Raw genomic sequence first — 15,346 nt, forward strand, 5'->3', positions numbered from 1 at the left:
TTCCTGGCTAAGACAGGGGAGGCCAGGCCTAGACAGTTTCTGCCCTCGCTCTGCCTCTGCAAGGTCACCTTGAACAATTGTTCCCCTTCCGGAGCCTCAGTATTGCCACCTGTTCGGTGAGGGCACATCTCTGGGCTGTGGGGTAGCTATAAACAACTCAGGAGAATGCACACCTCATTGACAAGTGATCGCTTCTTGGTCTCAGGATAGATCCACCCATCTTGGCATGACACTGTGTAGTTGAGGCCAAATTGGATAATAGAATCCAGATCCCAGGCCACGGGCAAGTACATGAGACATGTCTGGAAACTGCCATTGGGTTCTCGGGGCAGGGTCAGATTCAACTGCTCAGCCTCTGACAGGTTGGGGTCGATTGCCAGTATCCAGCTGGTATTGCAATAAGGCTTCTGGGCTGTGAACATGAAGATGTCAGCAAACATGAAGAAGGCCAGCAGGATGTTGGGGATGAAGGTGAGGGCCACCAGCCTACGCTGGAATGTGCCAAACTTCCCCACCACATCCAGGATACTGGCAAACTTGTCATCCTGCTGAGCTTCCATTGCCCTCAGTCTGCGTAACAGCATCTCCAGAGATGGGGAATGGATGTGTTCTGGTACCTCAAGCTGGTTCAAGGTCTCGGAAGGATGGTGGTATCTTTGCTTTACCTTGCAGTTGTTTTCTGTCGCCAACTATTGAAAGAAACGACACAGCTCAGACTCTGCTGACACCACTTCCCAGACGTCAGAGATGGGCATGGCAGCCACCAGTCAGAAGTTTGGATTCCTGCCTTGATGTTCTCTGTGGTTCTCTCCTTCGTTTATGAAGTTTCTTAGTTAACATAATCTGTTCCCCATGGGCCCCACCCATCCCTAATTTTCAGTGCACTTAAGATTTTTTAAATGTTTTAGAAAATGCTATGTTTCCATTGTCATGAATAAATTCTGAGGAGCTTTGTCTCCCACAGCTTCCCCACAACTGAAAATCTGGTTACACAGACAAGCAGGCACTGCCAGTCTTGCAAAAGGTAAGAGAGAATCTCCAGGGAAAATTTCTCCAAGAAAACAAACACCCCACCACCACCACCACCACCAAATATCTGGATCAGGAGTAGCCAGAAAACTGAGGCCAAGATGGGTGGGTGACCACAGAAGTGGGGAACCAGGCCTGGAGCACCAAAATGGTAGAGGGGTGTAGAGCAACACAGAGCCTAACTGGAAAGGCAGGTAAGGGGGAGGAGGGGAGGAAGAAAGCAATACTGGCTGTAAGGATATGAAGCAGGTCAAGCAAAGAGTTTAAAATGAAAGGTTCTGAAAGTCCTAAGAAGGCAATCCATTCTGAGTCAATAGAAACAAAGACAGCTCCTGACTGCAGATGTTGGAACTGTCAGATACAGAGTATAGAACCACTATCATATAAACTTCTCAAAGACATCAAAGTTGTAATTACAAGATGAACTCACAACAAGAATAGGCAAAAAAGACATTTTTAGAGGGAAGACACTGAACTTCTAGAAGAAATGGAAACACTGGGGAACCTAGGTGGCTCATTCAGTTGACTGACTGACTCTTGGTTTTCGCTCAGGTCATGATCTCAGGTTATGAGATTGAGCCTTGTGCCGGGCTCTGTGCTTAGTGTGGAGTCTGCTTGGAACTCTCTCTCCCCCTCGCCCCTGTTCTCTCCCTCTTTGTAAAATAAACAAATACATATTTTAAAAAATGGAAACACTAAAAGGAAAAAAATATTAATCAGATTTGACACAGAGAATTACCAAACTGGAACACATAGCAGGAATGTGAAAGAGGCAGAGACTCTGGAGATACAAGGTTTACCATGCATCCTCCAACTGGAAGAGAAATGAGAAATGGAGAAGCAAGATTTAAAGGGATAAAAACAAAGCATTTTCTAAAACTTGGAAAACATGAATCCACAGACTCAGGAAGCAGCATATCCCAAGCAGTATCAATAATAAAGAAACCCATGGCTACACACATTGTAATAAAGCTGCAGCACATCAGGGACAAAGATCTTCAAAAACATCTAGAAGACAGATCACTGACAAACAAGTGGTGTTCACAGTCTTCTGTAAAGAAACAGAAGTTGAGAAGCAACAAGGAAATCAGAAAGAGTGAAAGTCTTTAGAAAAAAGACAGTAATAGCCAATCTAGAATTGTTGACTCAGCAAAATTATCTGTCGAGAACTAGGATAAAATAAAGACAGTTATAGCTAGTCAAAAATTAGGGAGCATTCATGTAAGAGATCTGATTAAATGGAGTTTCTAAAGAATAAGAAGGAGGAAAAGTATCTCAGGAGGACAGCCTCAGATGCAATAATGAGCAATCAAAAATGGTAAACATGTAAGTAAACTCAAAATCCTGTCCATTTGTGGAAAATAATAAAGATAAAATGATGGGCAACAATAATATCTGTCAGGAGGGGGACAATCTAAGCCAAAGTGTTGCTCAGAAACCCTTCTATTGGGGCATCTGGGTGGCGCAGTCAGTAAAGTGTCTGCCTAGAGCTCAGATTGAGATCCCAGGGTCCTGGGATTGAGACCCACATCAGGCACTCTGACCAGCAGGGAGCCTGCTTCCCCCTCTCCCTCTGCCTGCTGCTCCCCCTGCTTGTGCTCTCTCTTTCTCTGTTAAATAAATAAATAAAGTCTTAAAAAAAGAACCCTTTCTTTCTATTATTTGGGGTGTATGACAGAGAAGGTACACTTGCATGATAACATTTTAAGGACAACCATTCCAGTTGTCCAGTTCCATTCTCTACTACTAGAGAATAGTAGTGGGAAAACATAGACTGAAGGTAAAAACAAATACAAACCCTCAATCCAAAAGAAGCTAAGAGAAAAAATGAGAAGAAACAAAAAAGCAGATGACAATAATTGAGATTGGAGAAATGAGACACAGTATATTGATTATCACTAGTAAAAAGAGATGGTTGGATTGAGCCTTTTAGTTTTTTTAATTTATTTTTTAAATTTTATTTATTTATGATAGTCACACAGAATGAGAGAGAGAGGGAGGCAGAGACATAGGCAGAGGGAGAAGCAGGCTCCATGCACCGGGAGCCCAACGAGGGATTCGATCCCGGGTCTCTAGGATCGCGCCCTGGGCCAAAGGCAGGCACCAAACCGCTGCGCCACCCAGGGATCCCTGGATTGAGCCTTTTAATGATTGATTGATTTAGAGAGCAGGAGGAGGGGCAGACGTAGAGGGAGAATCTCAAGCATGCTCCCCACTGAGTGCAGAGCATGATGTGGGGCTCCATCTCATAATCCTGAGATTATGATTTGAGCTGAAACCATGAGTTGGACACTTAACCAACTAAGCCACCCAGGTGCCCCACGTATTTAGCCTTTTAAAAGTTAAATTCATATACAGGGGCACCTGGGTGGCTCAGTCGGTTAAGCGGCTGCCCTTGGCTCAGGTCATGATCCCAGGGTCCTGGGATCCAGTTCCACATCGGGCTACTTGCTCCGAAGGGAGTCTGCTTAACCCTTTCTCCCTCTGCCCCTCCCCCTGCTCATGCTCTCTCTCTCTCTCAATTGAATAAATAAAATCTTAAAAAAAAGTTCTATTAGGCAAACACTCATCAAAGGAAAGCTGATTTTAGCCATATTACTACTAGGCAAAATAAAAAGATAAAGTATCATTCAGAATAAAGAGATTCATTATTTAAAGATAAAAGTTCAAGCACCTGGGTGGCTCAGTCAGTTAAGCATCTGCCTTCACCTCAGGTCATGGTCCCAAGGTCCTGGGATGGAGGTCCCCATTGGGCTCCCTGCTTAGCAAGAAGTCTGCTTCTCCCTCTGTCCCTCACCTCACTTGTTCTCTCCCTTTCTTGCTTTCTCTCTCTCAATAAATAAATAAATAAATAAAATCTTTATTAAAAAAAAGATAAAAATTCAGACACTAAAAATGTTAATTTTAAATATATATGAAGCTAAAACAAATGTATTCAAATATATAAAACAATAATGGGTACAACTAATAGGAGAAATTGACAGCTCCAATTTAATAATGAGAAATTTTAGTGTATCTTTTTCAAGAGGTCAAATATACAAAAACTTAGCAAGATAAAATTATTTGAATAACACAATTAACAAGCTTTTTCTAATTACCCTTTGTAAAATTCTGCATCCAACACTAGAGAATACACCTTTTTCTCATGCCTAGTTAGAGCACTGGTAAAACTTCATCACATACCAGGCAATAATGCAAGCCTCAACAAATTTCAAAGAATAGTCAGAAATTACCTTCTGACTCCCATGCAATTAAATTAGAAGTCACTAACAGACAGCTTGATTTGTAATTCTTGTGAATTTTTCATGTATTTGTAATACAGTTATAGTTATTTGTCACAGTCTGCCTTCTGTCCTGAGATCTCTTGGTCTCCTAAATGATTTTTAAAAATGTTTGTATGTTAAAGTTTACTCTTTGCTTTGTAAAGTCCTAAGGGTTTTGACAAATGCATAGGGTTGTGTATCCACTAGGACACCAGAGAATATCATACAAGAATTTCACTGCCCTAAAAAAGTTTCCTGTGTTCCACTTATTAAATCCTTCTCCCTTCTCTCACACCCCTGGCAACCCCTGGTCTTTTTACTATATATCTTACCTTTTCTAGAATGTTATATAGCTGGAATTATACAGTGTATAGCTTTTCAGACTGGCTCCTTTCACTTAACAATATGCTAGGGTATTCCATAATTTTTCTTGGCTTGGTAGCTCTTCAATCACTGAATAATATTCTACTGTATTCACTTTCCACAGGTTCCCCATTCACCTATTGGAGAACCTCTTGGTCTTTTCCAGTGTTTGGCAATTATGAATAAAGCTGCTAAACATTTGCATGCAGGTTTTTTGTGTAAACATAGTTTTTGAATCCTTTGGGTAAATACCTAGGAACAAAGGTGCTAGATCACATGGTAAAACTATGTTTAGCTTTGTAAGGAACTGTCAAACTATCTTCCAAAGTGGCTAGCTGAACCATTTTCCAGTCCCATCAGCAATGAGTGAAAAGGCTTGTTTGCCTGCATCTTTACCAGCATTGGTGTCACTTTATTGGATTTTAGTCATTTTTAAAAAAAGATAAATTTATTTATTTATTTATTTATTTATTTATTTATTTATTTATTTATTTATTTATTTTAGAGCAAGAATGAGTGAGAGAATGAATAAGCAGTGGAAAGGGGTAGAGGGACAGGGAGAAGCAACCTCCCTGCTGAACAGGGAGCCCAATGTGTGATCGATCCCAGGACCCCAGGATCATGCCCTGAGTTGAAAGCAGATGCTCAACCACTTAGCTACTCAGGCATCCCTCTTGCTGTATTTTTTATTGAGATTTGTATTGAACCTATAGGTTCAGGAGCAATTGACATCTTAATAATAATATTGGGTCTTCCAATCCATGAATCCATGAATGTGGAATATATATATATATATATATATATATATATATATATATATATATATTTATATCTTTAAGTCTTATAAATATATATACTATTTAAGATTAAAAAAAAACTTGTGAATACCCCAGAAGTCAAAAAAGATCATAACAGAAATTCTAATATATTTATAAATGAGTCATAATGAGTGAGAACATATTAAAACTTGTGGGTGGTATAAAAAGGTGGTACTCTGTGGGGAATTTATAGCTTTAAGTACTTTGTAATAGAAAAATAAACAAGATGCCTATAATAAAAAGTGGGAAAAAAAGAACAGTAGAATAAACCCAAATAAATAAAGGAAGAGATAATAAAGTTAAGGAAAATAAATAGAAATTTAAAAATATAATAAGAGAATCAACAAAGCCCAAAATTGTTCTTTAAGTAGATAAGTTAGACACACCCTGGTGAAATTAAACAAAAAATTTTAAAGCAGGAGTACAATTAAGTCTTTTATATATGCAAAAAGAAATATAAATACATAGGAAGATTAAAAATATTAACTAAATGCTTACATCAACTTTATGTCAATGAATTTGAAAGATGAATTAAATTCTTATAACAAAATGAACCCAATAGACTCAAGAATAAATAGAAAGCCTTAAAAGTTCTACAATGATGAACAAAAGGAAAGCAGGAGCTCCTGGGTGGTTCAGTCGGTTAAGCATCCCACTCTTGATTTCAGCTCAGGTCATAATCTCAGGGTCTTGGGATCGAGCCCCGCATCAGGCTCTGTGCTCAATGGGGAGTCTGCTTGAGATTCTCTCTCTTCCTTTCCCTCTGCACCCCTCCCCATCTCTCTCTAAAAAAATAAAATGAAAATAAATTATAAGAAAAAGAAAGAAAGAAATGAAAGCAGAGGTTAAGAACCTTTTCACAGAGAAAACACCAGACCCAAAATGTCCTATAGGAGGTCTACCAAACTTTTATGTAACAGATCATTCCAGTGTATACAAGTGTTTTTCAGGGAATAAGAAGAGAGAGAAACTTCCCAATCATTCTAACTTCAATAACAAAACTAGAGAACTATAGTACAACAATGGAAATTATAGATCCAGTTCATTCCTAAAAATAGATATAAAACCTCTAAGTAACAAAGTTAAAAAAATTTGATTGTGTGTAAAGAGGAAAAATATACCACAATCAAGTCAGTTTTAAACTAGGAATGCAAATAAACAAACAAACAAACAAGCTAGGAAGGTAAAGATGGTTTACTATTAGAAAATACATAAATACTTATATCTAATAGATTAAAAGAGAAAAGCCATATGATCATGTTTAGAGATGCAGAAAATTCATTAAATAAAATTCAACACTGATTCATGATTTTTAAAATATCCTAGTAAAAATTGGAAATTCTTTGACCCAATAAAGAGAATATACCTCCCTCCAAATATCCTAAAATGGGGAAACATTAGAATTATCCCCTTTAAAAATGAGAGAGAAGACAAAAGGGTCCATGGTCACCTGTTCAATATTGTACTACCATCCTGAGCCAGTGCAATGAGATAAAGAAAAATTAAAAGCATAAAGATTGGAAAGAAGAAAATAAAACCCCAAAGAATCTACAAATAATTAGAAACAATAGGAGAAATGAGCCAACTAACTGAGTGTAATGTGAATATATAAAAGTCAACTACATACCTGTAAACCTAAAACCCTTTAATTTATTTTTTAAAGATTTTTTAATTCATTTGAGAGAGAGGGAGAGCACAAGCAAGAGGAGGGTCAGAAGAAGGGAGAGAAGCAGATTCCCTGCTGAGCAGGGAGCCTGATATGGGGCTCTATCCCAGGACCCTGGGATCACGACCCCAGCTAAAGGCAGATGCTTAACCAACTGAGCCACCCAGGTGCCACATCAGTTTGTAAAAATAAACCTTTTTATTGGGAAAATGTTTGAGTTCACTTGAAATTAGAGAAATGCAAATTACAATACTAAGGTAACATTTTTTACCTATCAGTTTGGCAAAAATTAAAAATTATGACAACACATTTTGTTGGTGAGACCATGAGGAAGCAAATTCCCATTGTTGATAGGAATGCAAACTGGTGCAAACCTTCTGAAGGACAATTTGGCAATACCTAACATGCAGGAGAGTTAACCCAGCTGCCCTGAGTTGCATAAATCTTGCACATTCTCATAGGACCTGCATGTGTGACTGGTCCTTGGCTGGCTTCTGGGAATTGAGCCCTGTGCTGCAAAGTGATAAGAGTATTTTGCATGCTTGGAACTTTGAACCACACAGTACTGGCCTATCTATGTGGCTTATGCCTCATGGGGAACATATTCCTTCCTAAGGTCTGAAATTGAGTAATGAAGTTCCAGTAACTGCAATTAATCAACAAGGTACTGGTTGCCTATGTGAACAACCCCCACCTTCCCACCTCCCCCCAGTAAAAACCCTCAACTCTCAGGCTCATGGAAGTTTCCCTGGCAAAAGACTTGATATATGTTGCTACTGTTCATTGCTGGGGGAGTAAGGGTATCCTGTGTAATTCTCATGAAAGAGTACTATTGGAAGCTGGTGCCTGGTTCCCCCAGAGTCCACCCAATGCACCTTTCCCCTCTATTGACCTTGATTTGTAATCTTTAGCTGTAATACATTTTAGCTGTGATATAACAATTTCTGAGGCCTGTGAGTGCTTCTAGTGAATCTCAGAACCGGGGATGGTCTTGAAGAACTATATATGACAGAACTATATATTAACTTACTTTTTTTTGTTGTTGTTGTTGTTTTGTTTTGTTTTGTGTTTTTTTTTTTTAACTTACTTTTTGACTCAGCAATCCCACTTCTAGGAATTTACCCTGATGATACACTTTTGACTATAAGAAATACATAGGCACAAGATTATTCACTGCAGCATTGATGGTATTGCAAAATATTAGGCACAACCTAAATGTCCATATATAGGAGAGTGGTTGAATAAAAGATGGTACATCTGTCCAATGGAATATTATGCAGCTATAAAAAAGGAGAAGGAAAATTTCTATAAACTGTTATGGAATGATTTCCAGGCCATACTGGTTAGTGAGAAAAGCAATATGCTCAATAATATGTATACTATGCTACTTTCCATATAATAAAGGGAGATTTAAGGTATATGCTCATTTGTGGAAAAAAATACAGGACAGGCAAGTCACAAGCTAATGAGACTGGTTATCTATGAGAGTAAGTGGGTGGAAAAGGGTAAATGGGGATAAAAGGATGAGGGGAAGCAATGCTTCTCTAAGTACAGCTTTTTGTATTCTGACCCTTAGAACCATACCATGTTTCACATACACTCCCCTCCTCAAATAAATAATGAAAATTAATCAGAACAAGGCAAAAATCCAAATGGCAAACCTAAGTGTTCTATAAATAAATGTCATAACCACACTGAAGGGGATGAGGAAGAAAAGAACTAGCTGAAGTAACTTTGAAAAATAATATGTTGAAGATATACTATAAAGCTGAAGGTAAGAATTGTACAAAAGAAGGGGGCACCTGGATGGTGCAGCAGTTGAGCACCACTGCAGCTCAGGTAGTGATCCTGGGGTACTGGGATCACCACATTGGGCTCCCTGCAGGGAGCCTGCTTCTTCCTCTGCCTATGTCTTCTGCCTCTCTCTGTGTCTTTCATGAATAAATAAATAAAATATTTTTTTTAAAAAGAATTGTATAAAAATGTATTCTAGTTAGTGCCACTATGTGTCACGGGGATATGAATTTGTAATTCTGAAGCTACTTTATATATATACTGGAGTTAGTTAAGCAAATAACTATATTGTAGATAATAAGAGCTAGGTATCTATTAGAGAAAAGAGTTACAGCCAAGGACAGGGGAAGACTAGAATGAAGATCATGGCATTGGATTGGAATCAAAGGTATCAGTGTGAACTCATGACTTCAGATACATATGGAGAGATAGAGATAGGCTGGATATATATTTTCTAGCCCTGCCCACTGAGATGGCCTACAAGCAGTGATATCTCATAGCAGTGATCACATCTAGTACTCAGATCTTGGTTTCTAAGTAAAAGAATGAAGGTTCTTTGAAGAAATGGTTGGTCCCAGGGCTGGAGCAGGAAAAAAGCAAGATGGGGGGGGGGGAGATGTTTTGTGCTGCCAGAAAGTAAGGAAGTGCCCCCAAAATGACAGGGGCATGTCAGGAAGACACAAAAGCCAACCAGAAGAAGTCCCCAACACCCAAACCTGGGACAACTTTAGCACAAAAATAGTGATAGTAATAAATTATAACACATAGATTAAATACACTGGAGTCTGTGCTGATGTAATAGTTGGAGAAAAGGGACTTCTCTTCCTTACTGTACAATTCTACATTAATAATATAGAAGGAGGGTGCCCAGGTAGCTCAGTCTGTTAGACGTCTGCCTTCAGCTCAGGTCATGATCCCAAGGTTGTGGGATTGAGACCTGCATCAAGCTTCCTGCTCAGTGAAGAGTCTGATTCTCCCTCTCTCCTCATCCCTGCTAGTTCTCTCTCTCTCAATAAATAAAATCTTTAAAAAAATAATAATAATAATACAGAAGGAATGATGGAAATAGAAAAATCACCATTTGGCAAGCACCATAGTCATAATTGTTGCAGGCAAGAATCACTGATGGATATATAAAACCAGAAGATGAACATATGGAAGAAGGATATTTGCAGAGCTTCAGAGTATCTCCCTACAAGACTCTTATCGATTTCAAAGGGGAAAACAACTTTATAATGAAGAAACTTGGCAGACACCCCTTCAAACAATTGATCAATGTTAAAATCACCGGTAATGGGTCATGTTGACATCAGGTATCCCTTGATATCATACACTGAGAAGGGTGCACCATCACTTCTTGCCCAAAATGCATAATGTTGATATAATCATGAGAAAATACCAAACAAATTTAGGGACAATCTACAAAATAACTAGTTAGAACTTTCCAAAAATGTCAAAACATGGAAGATGAAGCCTGAATTTTTCCAGATTGGAAGAGACAAGGAAGACAACTGAAGGTATTGTGGGACCAGTTCTGACTCCAGGGAAGGAGTCAGGAGCAGCCCAGTCACTTGTAACCTACCAGCAAGCAGCTCCCCTGCCCAGAGATTAGCGGGTGTTGGGTGCCAATGGCTCTAGTTATTATGGCCTTCATAAGGTCTAGAATGAAGTCACAAACTTCTATTAGGTTGGGATCCTTGTCAGCTTTGGGCTCTTCATATGTACCAAGAGGAATAAAAGGAAAATTATGAGAGTATTCAGTGTGTGTCACCTACAGCAGAAACTTCATCAGAGCCCAACTTTTATGACATAATAAGCAAAATGCTTTTAAGATAGTACTTGGAAAAGTATCCCATACAGCCATAAAATCAAGCTAACAATATGCAGCTCTTCCTTGGAATGAAATCTCAGAAAATGAACAATGTAAGTAATTGTTGTTAAACAACATGGTAGCAAATTCCTAAGTCTACTGAATCATGAATAGCATTTTTTTAAAAGATTTTATTTATTTATTCATGACAGACACAGAGAGAAGAAAGAGAGGCAGAGACACAGGCAGAGGGAGAAGCAGGCCCCATGCAGGGAGCCTGACATGGGACTCGATCCCGGGTCTCCAGGATCACACCCCAGGTTGAAGGTGGCGCCAAACCGCTGGGCCATCAGGGCTGCCCGTGAATAGCATTTTTAAAAAAACTTCTGTCTCTATAAAATCATCTGTGACTTTCCCTTGATTTTTGTGTGTGTTTCGTTTTGCTTTTTAAAATTGCAATGTCAGGGGTGCCTGGCCGGCTCAGTCGGTAGAGCATGCAATTCTCGATCTTGGGGTTGTGAGTTCAAGCCCCACATTGGGTGTAGAGCTTACTTTTTTAAAAATAATAAAAACAAATAAATAAAATTGTATCTCCAACTCATTTGTTATACAAATTTCTTAAATGGCTCACGAAGCAGGAACATAAAGAGTCTGCATATACCTGGGAAGATAGACTATAACAAGGGATGGGGATTTTCCCTTTGATTTCTTCAGGGTACAGTCCATCAGGAATAAAAACACATCTTTGGAAGAGAGAATCTGGAGCTTACACCACTTTGATATGAACATTTTTGCAAAACTAAAACACAAGCATCATCGGAATAACTTCCTCTTTGATTGTATTCTGTGATAAATGTACCAAGGATAACAGATTAATTATGTTCTTATTGCTGTTTCATTGAATTAACTATCTCTGCTTCTTTAGAACCTACCCAGCAGACTGTCTTTTCTGTAGCATGAAGCCTATACACCTGCTAATTATGGAAGCTTTCTGTGGCTGGACTTTTCTCCCCTTAATTGTGTTCCAAAGAGCATGCTTTTTTTTTTTTTTTTTTTTAAATCCCACAGTTTCACTTCCACCAGAAGAGTCTTCATAGGCTAATGTACTGGGGCCATGCTGCTGAATAAATGGACACCTCTATATTGATTGGTGTTAGGAGCTTGCTTTTTGGTCATATGACTATCAGTGTTTACTATAACTGTCGGATTACTTATGCTTTTTTAGTATAATATGCAGTCCTGAAGACTCTCTTGTCCTGTACCATTTTGTACTGTACTTTAAAACGTCTTAACCTAATTTTTCATATTTATTGTAACAAAAGCTGGTTGGAGATGGCGGCAGGGAAGGTTGTCCATGTAACTGTCCAAGAATTAGTTTTTAAACCCAAACTATTCTTTATTTAAAGAGTTAGAGTTAATATTTCAAGCATTATTTCCTTTTCCTTTTAGAATTGTGATGTAAAGAATAGAAATTTTATTTTTTTAAGCTTTTTTTTTTTTTTTTTTTAATTCACTCATGAGAGACACACACACAGAGAGGCAGAGACACAGGCAGAGGGAGAAGCAGGCTCCATGCAGGGAGTCTGACGTGGGACTTGATCCTGGGACTCCAGGATCACACCCTGGGCTGAAGGCGGCACTAAACCGCTGAGCCACCCAAGGATCCCCAGAATATAAATTTTAAATGAAGTTTGGGACCAAATAAAATCATTCAGGGAAATTGCATTTACTTTCAAAATTTAATTTTATGGCTCAAAAATATATCTGTGGTACAAGGTGAATTACGAAGTGATGGATGTGTTAATTGACTAGATGGGGAATCATTTCACAATGTATGTGTATATCAAAGCACCATGATATGTAAATGAGATATTTACATAATGAGTCATTTGCTTAACAAGACACTTTAAACATCTCATAATTTTATGTCAATTATATCTCAAAAAAGCTAAAAATAAAAAATGGTTAAAAGGATTTTTATATTTCGTATATTTTACTAGAATAAAAAATGGTTCAAAAATATGTGCAAAGCCTGGTTGGAAAATAATTATAAAACTTACAAAACTAAGGGGAGCTTGGGTGGCTCAGTCAGTAAGACTCCAACTCTTGATTTCAGCTCAGGTTGTGATTTCAGGGTTATGAAATCAAGTCCCACCTGGGGCTTTGTGCTGGTTGTAGAGCCTGCTTAAGATTCTCTCTCCTGGGATCCCTGCGTGGCTCAGCGGTTTAGCGCCCGCCTTTGGCCCAGGGCGTGATTCTGGAGTCTCGGAATCGAGTCCCACGTTGGGTTCCCGGCATGGAGCCTGCTTCTGCCTCCTTCTGTGTCTCTGCCTCTCTCTCTCTATGTCGATCATAAATAAATAAGTAAATCTTTAAAAAAAAAAAGATTCTCTCTCCTTCTGCCCCACCCTCCCCCTTAAAAAATAAAAACAAGTGGGCAGCTTCGGTAGCCTCGGTGGCTCAGGGGTTTAGCACCGCTTTCAGCCCGGAGTGTGATCCTGGAGACCCGGGATCGAGTCGCACGTCAGGCTCCCTGCATGGAGCCTGCTTCTCCCTCTGCCTGTGTCTCTGCCTCTCTCTCTCTCTCTCTCTGTCTCTCATGAATAAATTAATAAAATCTTTAAAAAAAAAAACTTATGAAAATATGTTGAGAAAGCAAAATACATGGAAAGAAAGCTAATGGTCACAGATGAAAGTTGTCAACTCTTCCCCATATTGATCTTTAGATTCAGTAGAATTCCAGTCAAAATCCAAAAGACACTTTTTGTGAAGTTTCTCAAGATGATTCCAAAATATGGAAGACTAGAAGGCATGAATACCTAAGAAAATTCTGAAGAATGATAGGGAGGAATGATTTGTCCTGCTAGATATTGAAATTTATTATAAAGTGACATTCATTAAAGGCACAGTGGTAACAGTTCAGGAATAGCTAAATAGAAAGCCCGGAAATAGATCTATGCAAACAAAAGTTTGGAAGGAAAGAGAGAGTAGCATGATGGATCAGAAATGGAAGAAATTAACACTAGAGTCCTGCCTTAGACCATAAACAAAAATTCCAACCTTCTTAAGGACTTAAATTTCACTTTGAATAGAAAATATAAGGTATATATGTTTTACTTTTGGGTGAGGATTTTTTAACCACGACACAAAAGCTGTGCTGTTTTATGCTGACCATGAAGTTGTTAAATGATAAATCTGAATACTTAAAGATGAAAATTATAGAGTAAAAAAAAAAAAAAAAAAAAAAAAACCGAGCCACAGCTGGGAGAGTATGTTTGCAAATGCATATTATTGAGGGGGAATATGAGAATCAAGAATAGATAATGAGTCTTACAAATCAATAATAAAAAGACAATAGAAAACTAGATAAAAGACACGTATTTCAGGAACAGAAAATTCCTATGGCCCACAAACATATGGACAAATGTTCAACCTCTTTAATAATCAGGAAAATGCAAATTAGGGCCATAATGAGATATTTACATAATGAGTCATTTGCTTAACAAGACTTAGGAAGTCTGACAATACCATGTTTTAGAGAAGGTCATCATTTCTGGCAGGATTATTCACAATTCTACTTTGAAAACCAATCTCGCATTATCTTACACAGTTTAATATCCAGCAATTCTACTTCCAGGTATATACTCCGGGGAAACATGTTTATATAGGATGCAGGAATAGATACCAAAATGTTCATGATAACATACATCAAGTATGAAAAAAAAAAGAGTATCAATGCCCATCAACAGAAGAATGGATAAAGTGTCGTATATTTACACAATGGAATATAATATACTAATGAAAAATTAATAAATCTTAGCTACATCCATTAGGATTTGACCATTGCTGCTTTAAAGGTGGAGGGGATCAGGAGTCAAGCAATATGGGCAGCCTGTAGAAAAGCTGGGAAAGATAAGAAAATGAATTCTCCCCTAGAGCCTCCAGAAAGGAACGCAGCCCAATTGACAGCTTGACTTCAGCCCAGTAAGAATCATTTTGGACTTCTGACCTCCAGAACTATAAGGTAACAAATTTGTGTTAAGCCACTATATTGGTGGTAACTTGTTACAGCGGCTATCAGAAACCAATACAGCATGTATGTCTGGAAGGTCGGAGGGGGTAGAGAGGGATAGAGACCTCCAGGTAGGGAGAGTTGCTCTCCCACAGGGATTTGGCTTTAAGGCCTGAAACCAGCTACACTAGGCCTCTCTTGCAGGGTCTCCTTCCATGTGCCCCTCACGGGGCCCTGCCAATCTACAAGGCTCTGGAGCACTTTCTTCCTCTACTAATCCCAAAGATCGCCTGCCAGGAGGAGAGCCCCCAGACAGTTGGTTCACAATGTACCAAAAAAAAAAAAGGAGACTGAGGCCCAAAAAAGGAAAGGAAAGCGGGAGCAGCACTTTGTCTGAGGGCGGCAAATGGCCAAGGGCCGTACCTGAGAACTCACACTTCCTGTGAGGGCAGCCCGATCCTTCCCCAGACTTCTCATAGCTGAACAGGCCCCAGCAAGCTCCCGTCCACATCTGTGCTGAGAACGCAGCCCCACAATTGCCAGGTGTCATCATAATTGCCACCTTCCATACCCCCGCCCCAGTCCCTCCTC

At 39.0% G+C, this 15,346-nt stretch overlaps 1 protein-coding gene across 11 annotated transcripts in view; it reads right to left on the reverse strand.

Moving 5' to 3' along the window:
* The window catches only part of SLC22A14 (solute carrier family 22 member 14), a 29,542-nt gene that overhangs the window by 14,093 nt on the left and 103 nt on the right, over nt 1-15,346 (reverse strand). For 9 of the 11 annotated variants that reach the window (XR_013361529.1, XR_013361528.1, XM_077865768.1 and 6 more), the window contains exons 2-3: nt 15,179-15,266; nt 174-689 (exon numbers count right to left, since the gene is read on the reverse strand). Coding sequence is in view for 9 of the 11 variants with exons in the window: in XM_077865768.1 (XP_077721894.1) it covers nt 174-689; nt 15,179-15,266 (604 nt within the window). In the remaining 2 variants the exon portion in view is untranslated. Of the gene's footprint in view, nt 1-173; nt 690-10,515; nt 10,646-15,178; nt 15,272-15,346 lie in introns of those variants that run through there. The other 2 variants (XM_077865765.1, XM_077865764.1) reach the window with 2 other exon arrangements.

The sequence above is a fragment of the Canis aureus genome, chromosome 22 (genome assembly GCF_053574225.1).
Source record: "Canis aureus isolate CA01 chromosome 22, VMU_Caureus_v.1.0, whole genome shotgun sequence".
Classification (NCBI taxonomy): domain Eukaryota; kingdom Metazoa; phylum Chordata; class Mammalia; order Carnivora; family Canidae; genus Canis; species Canis aureus.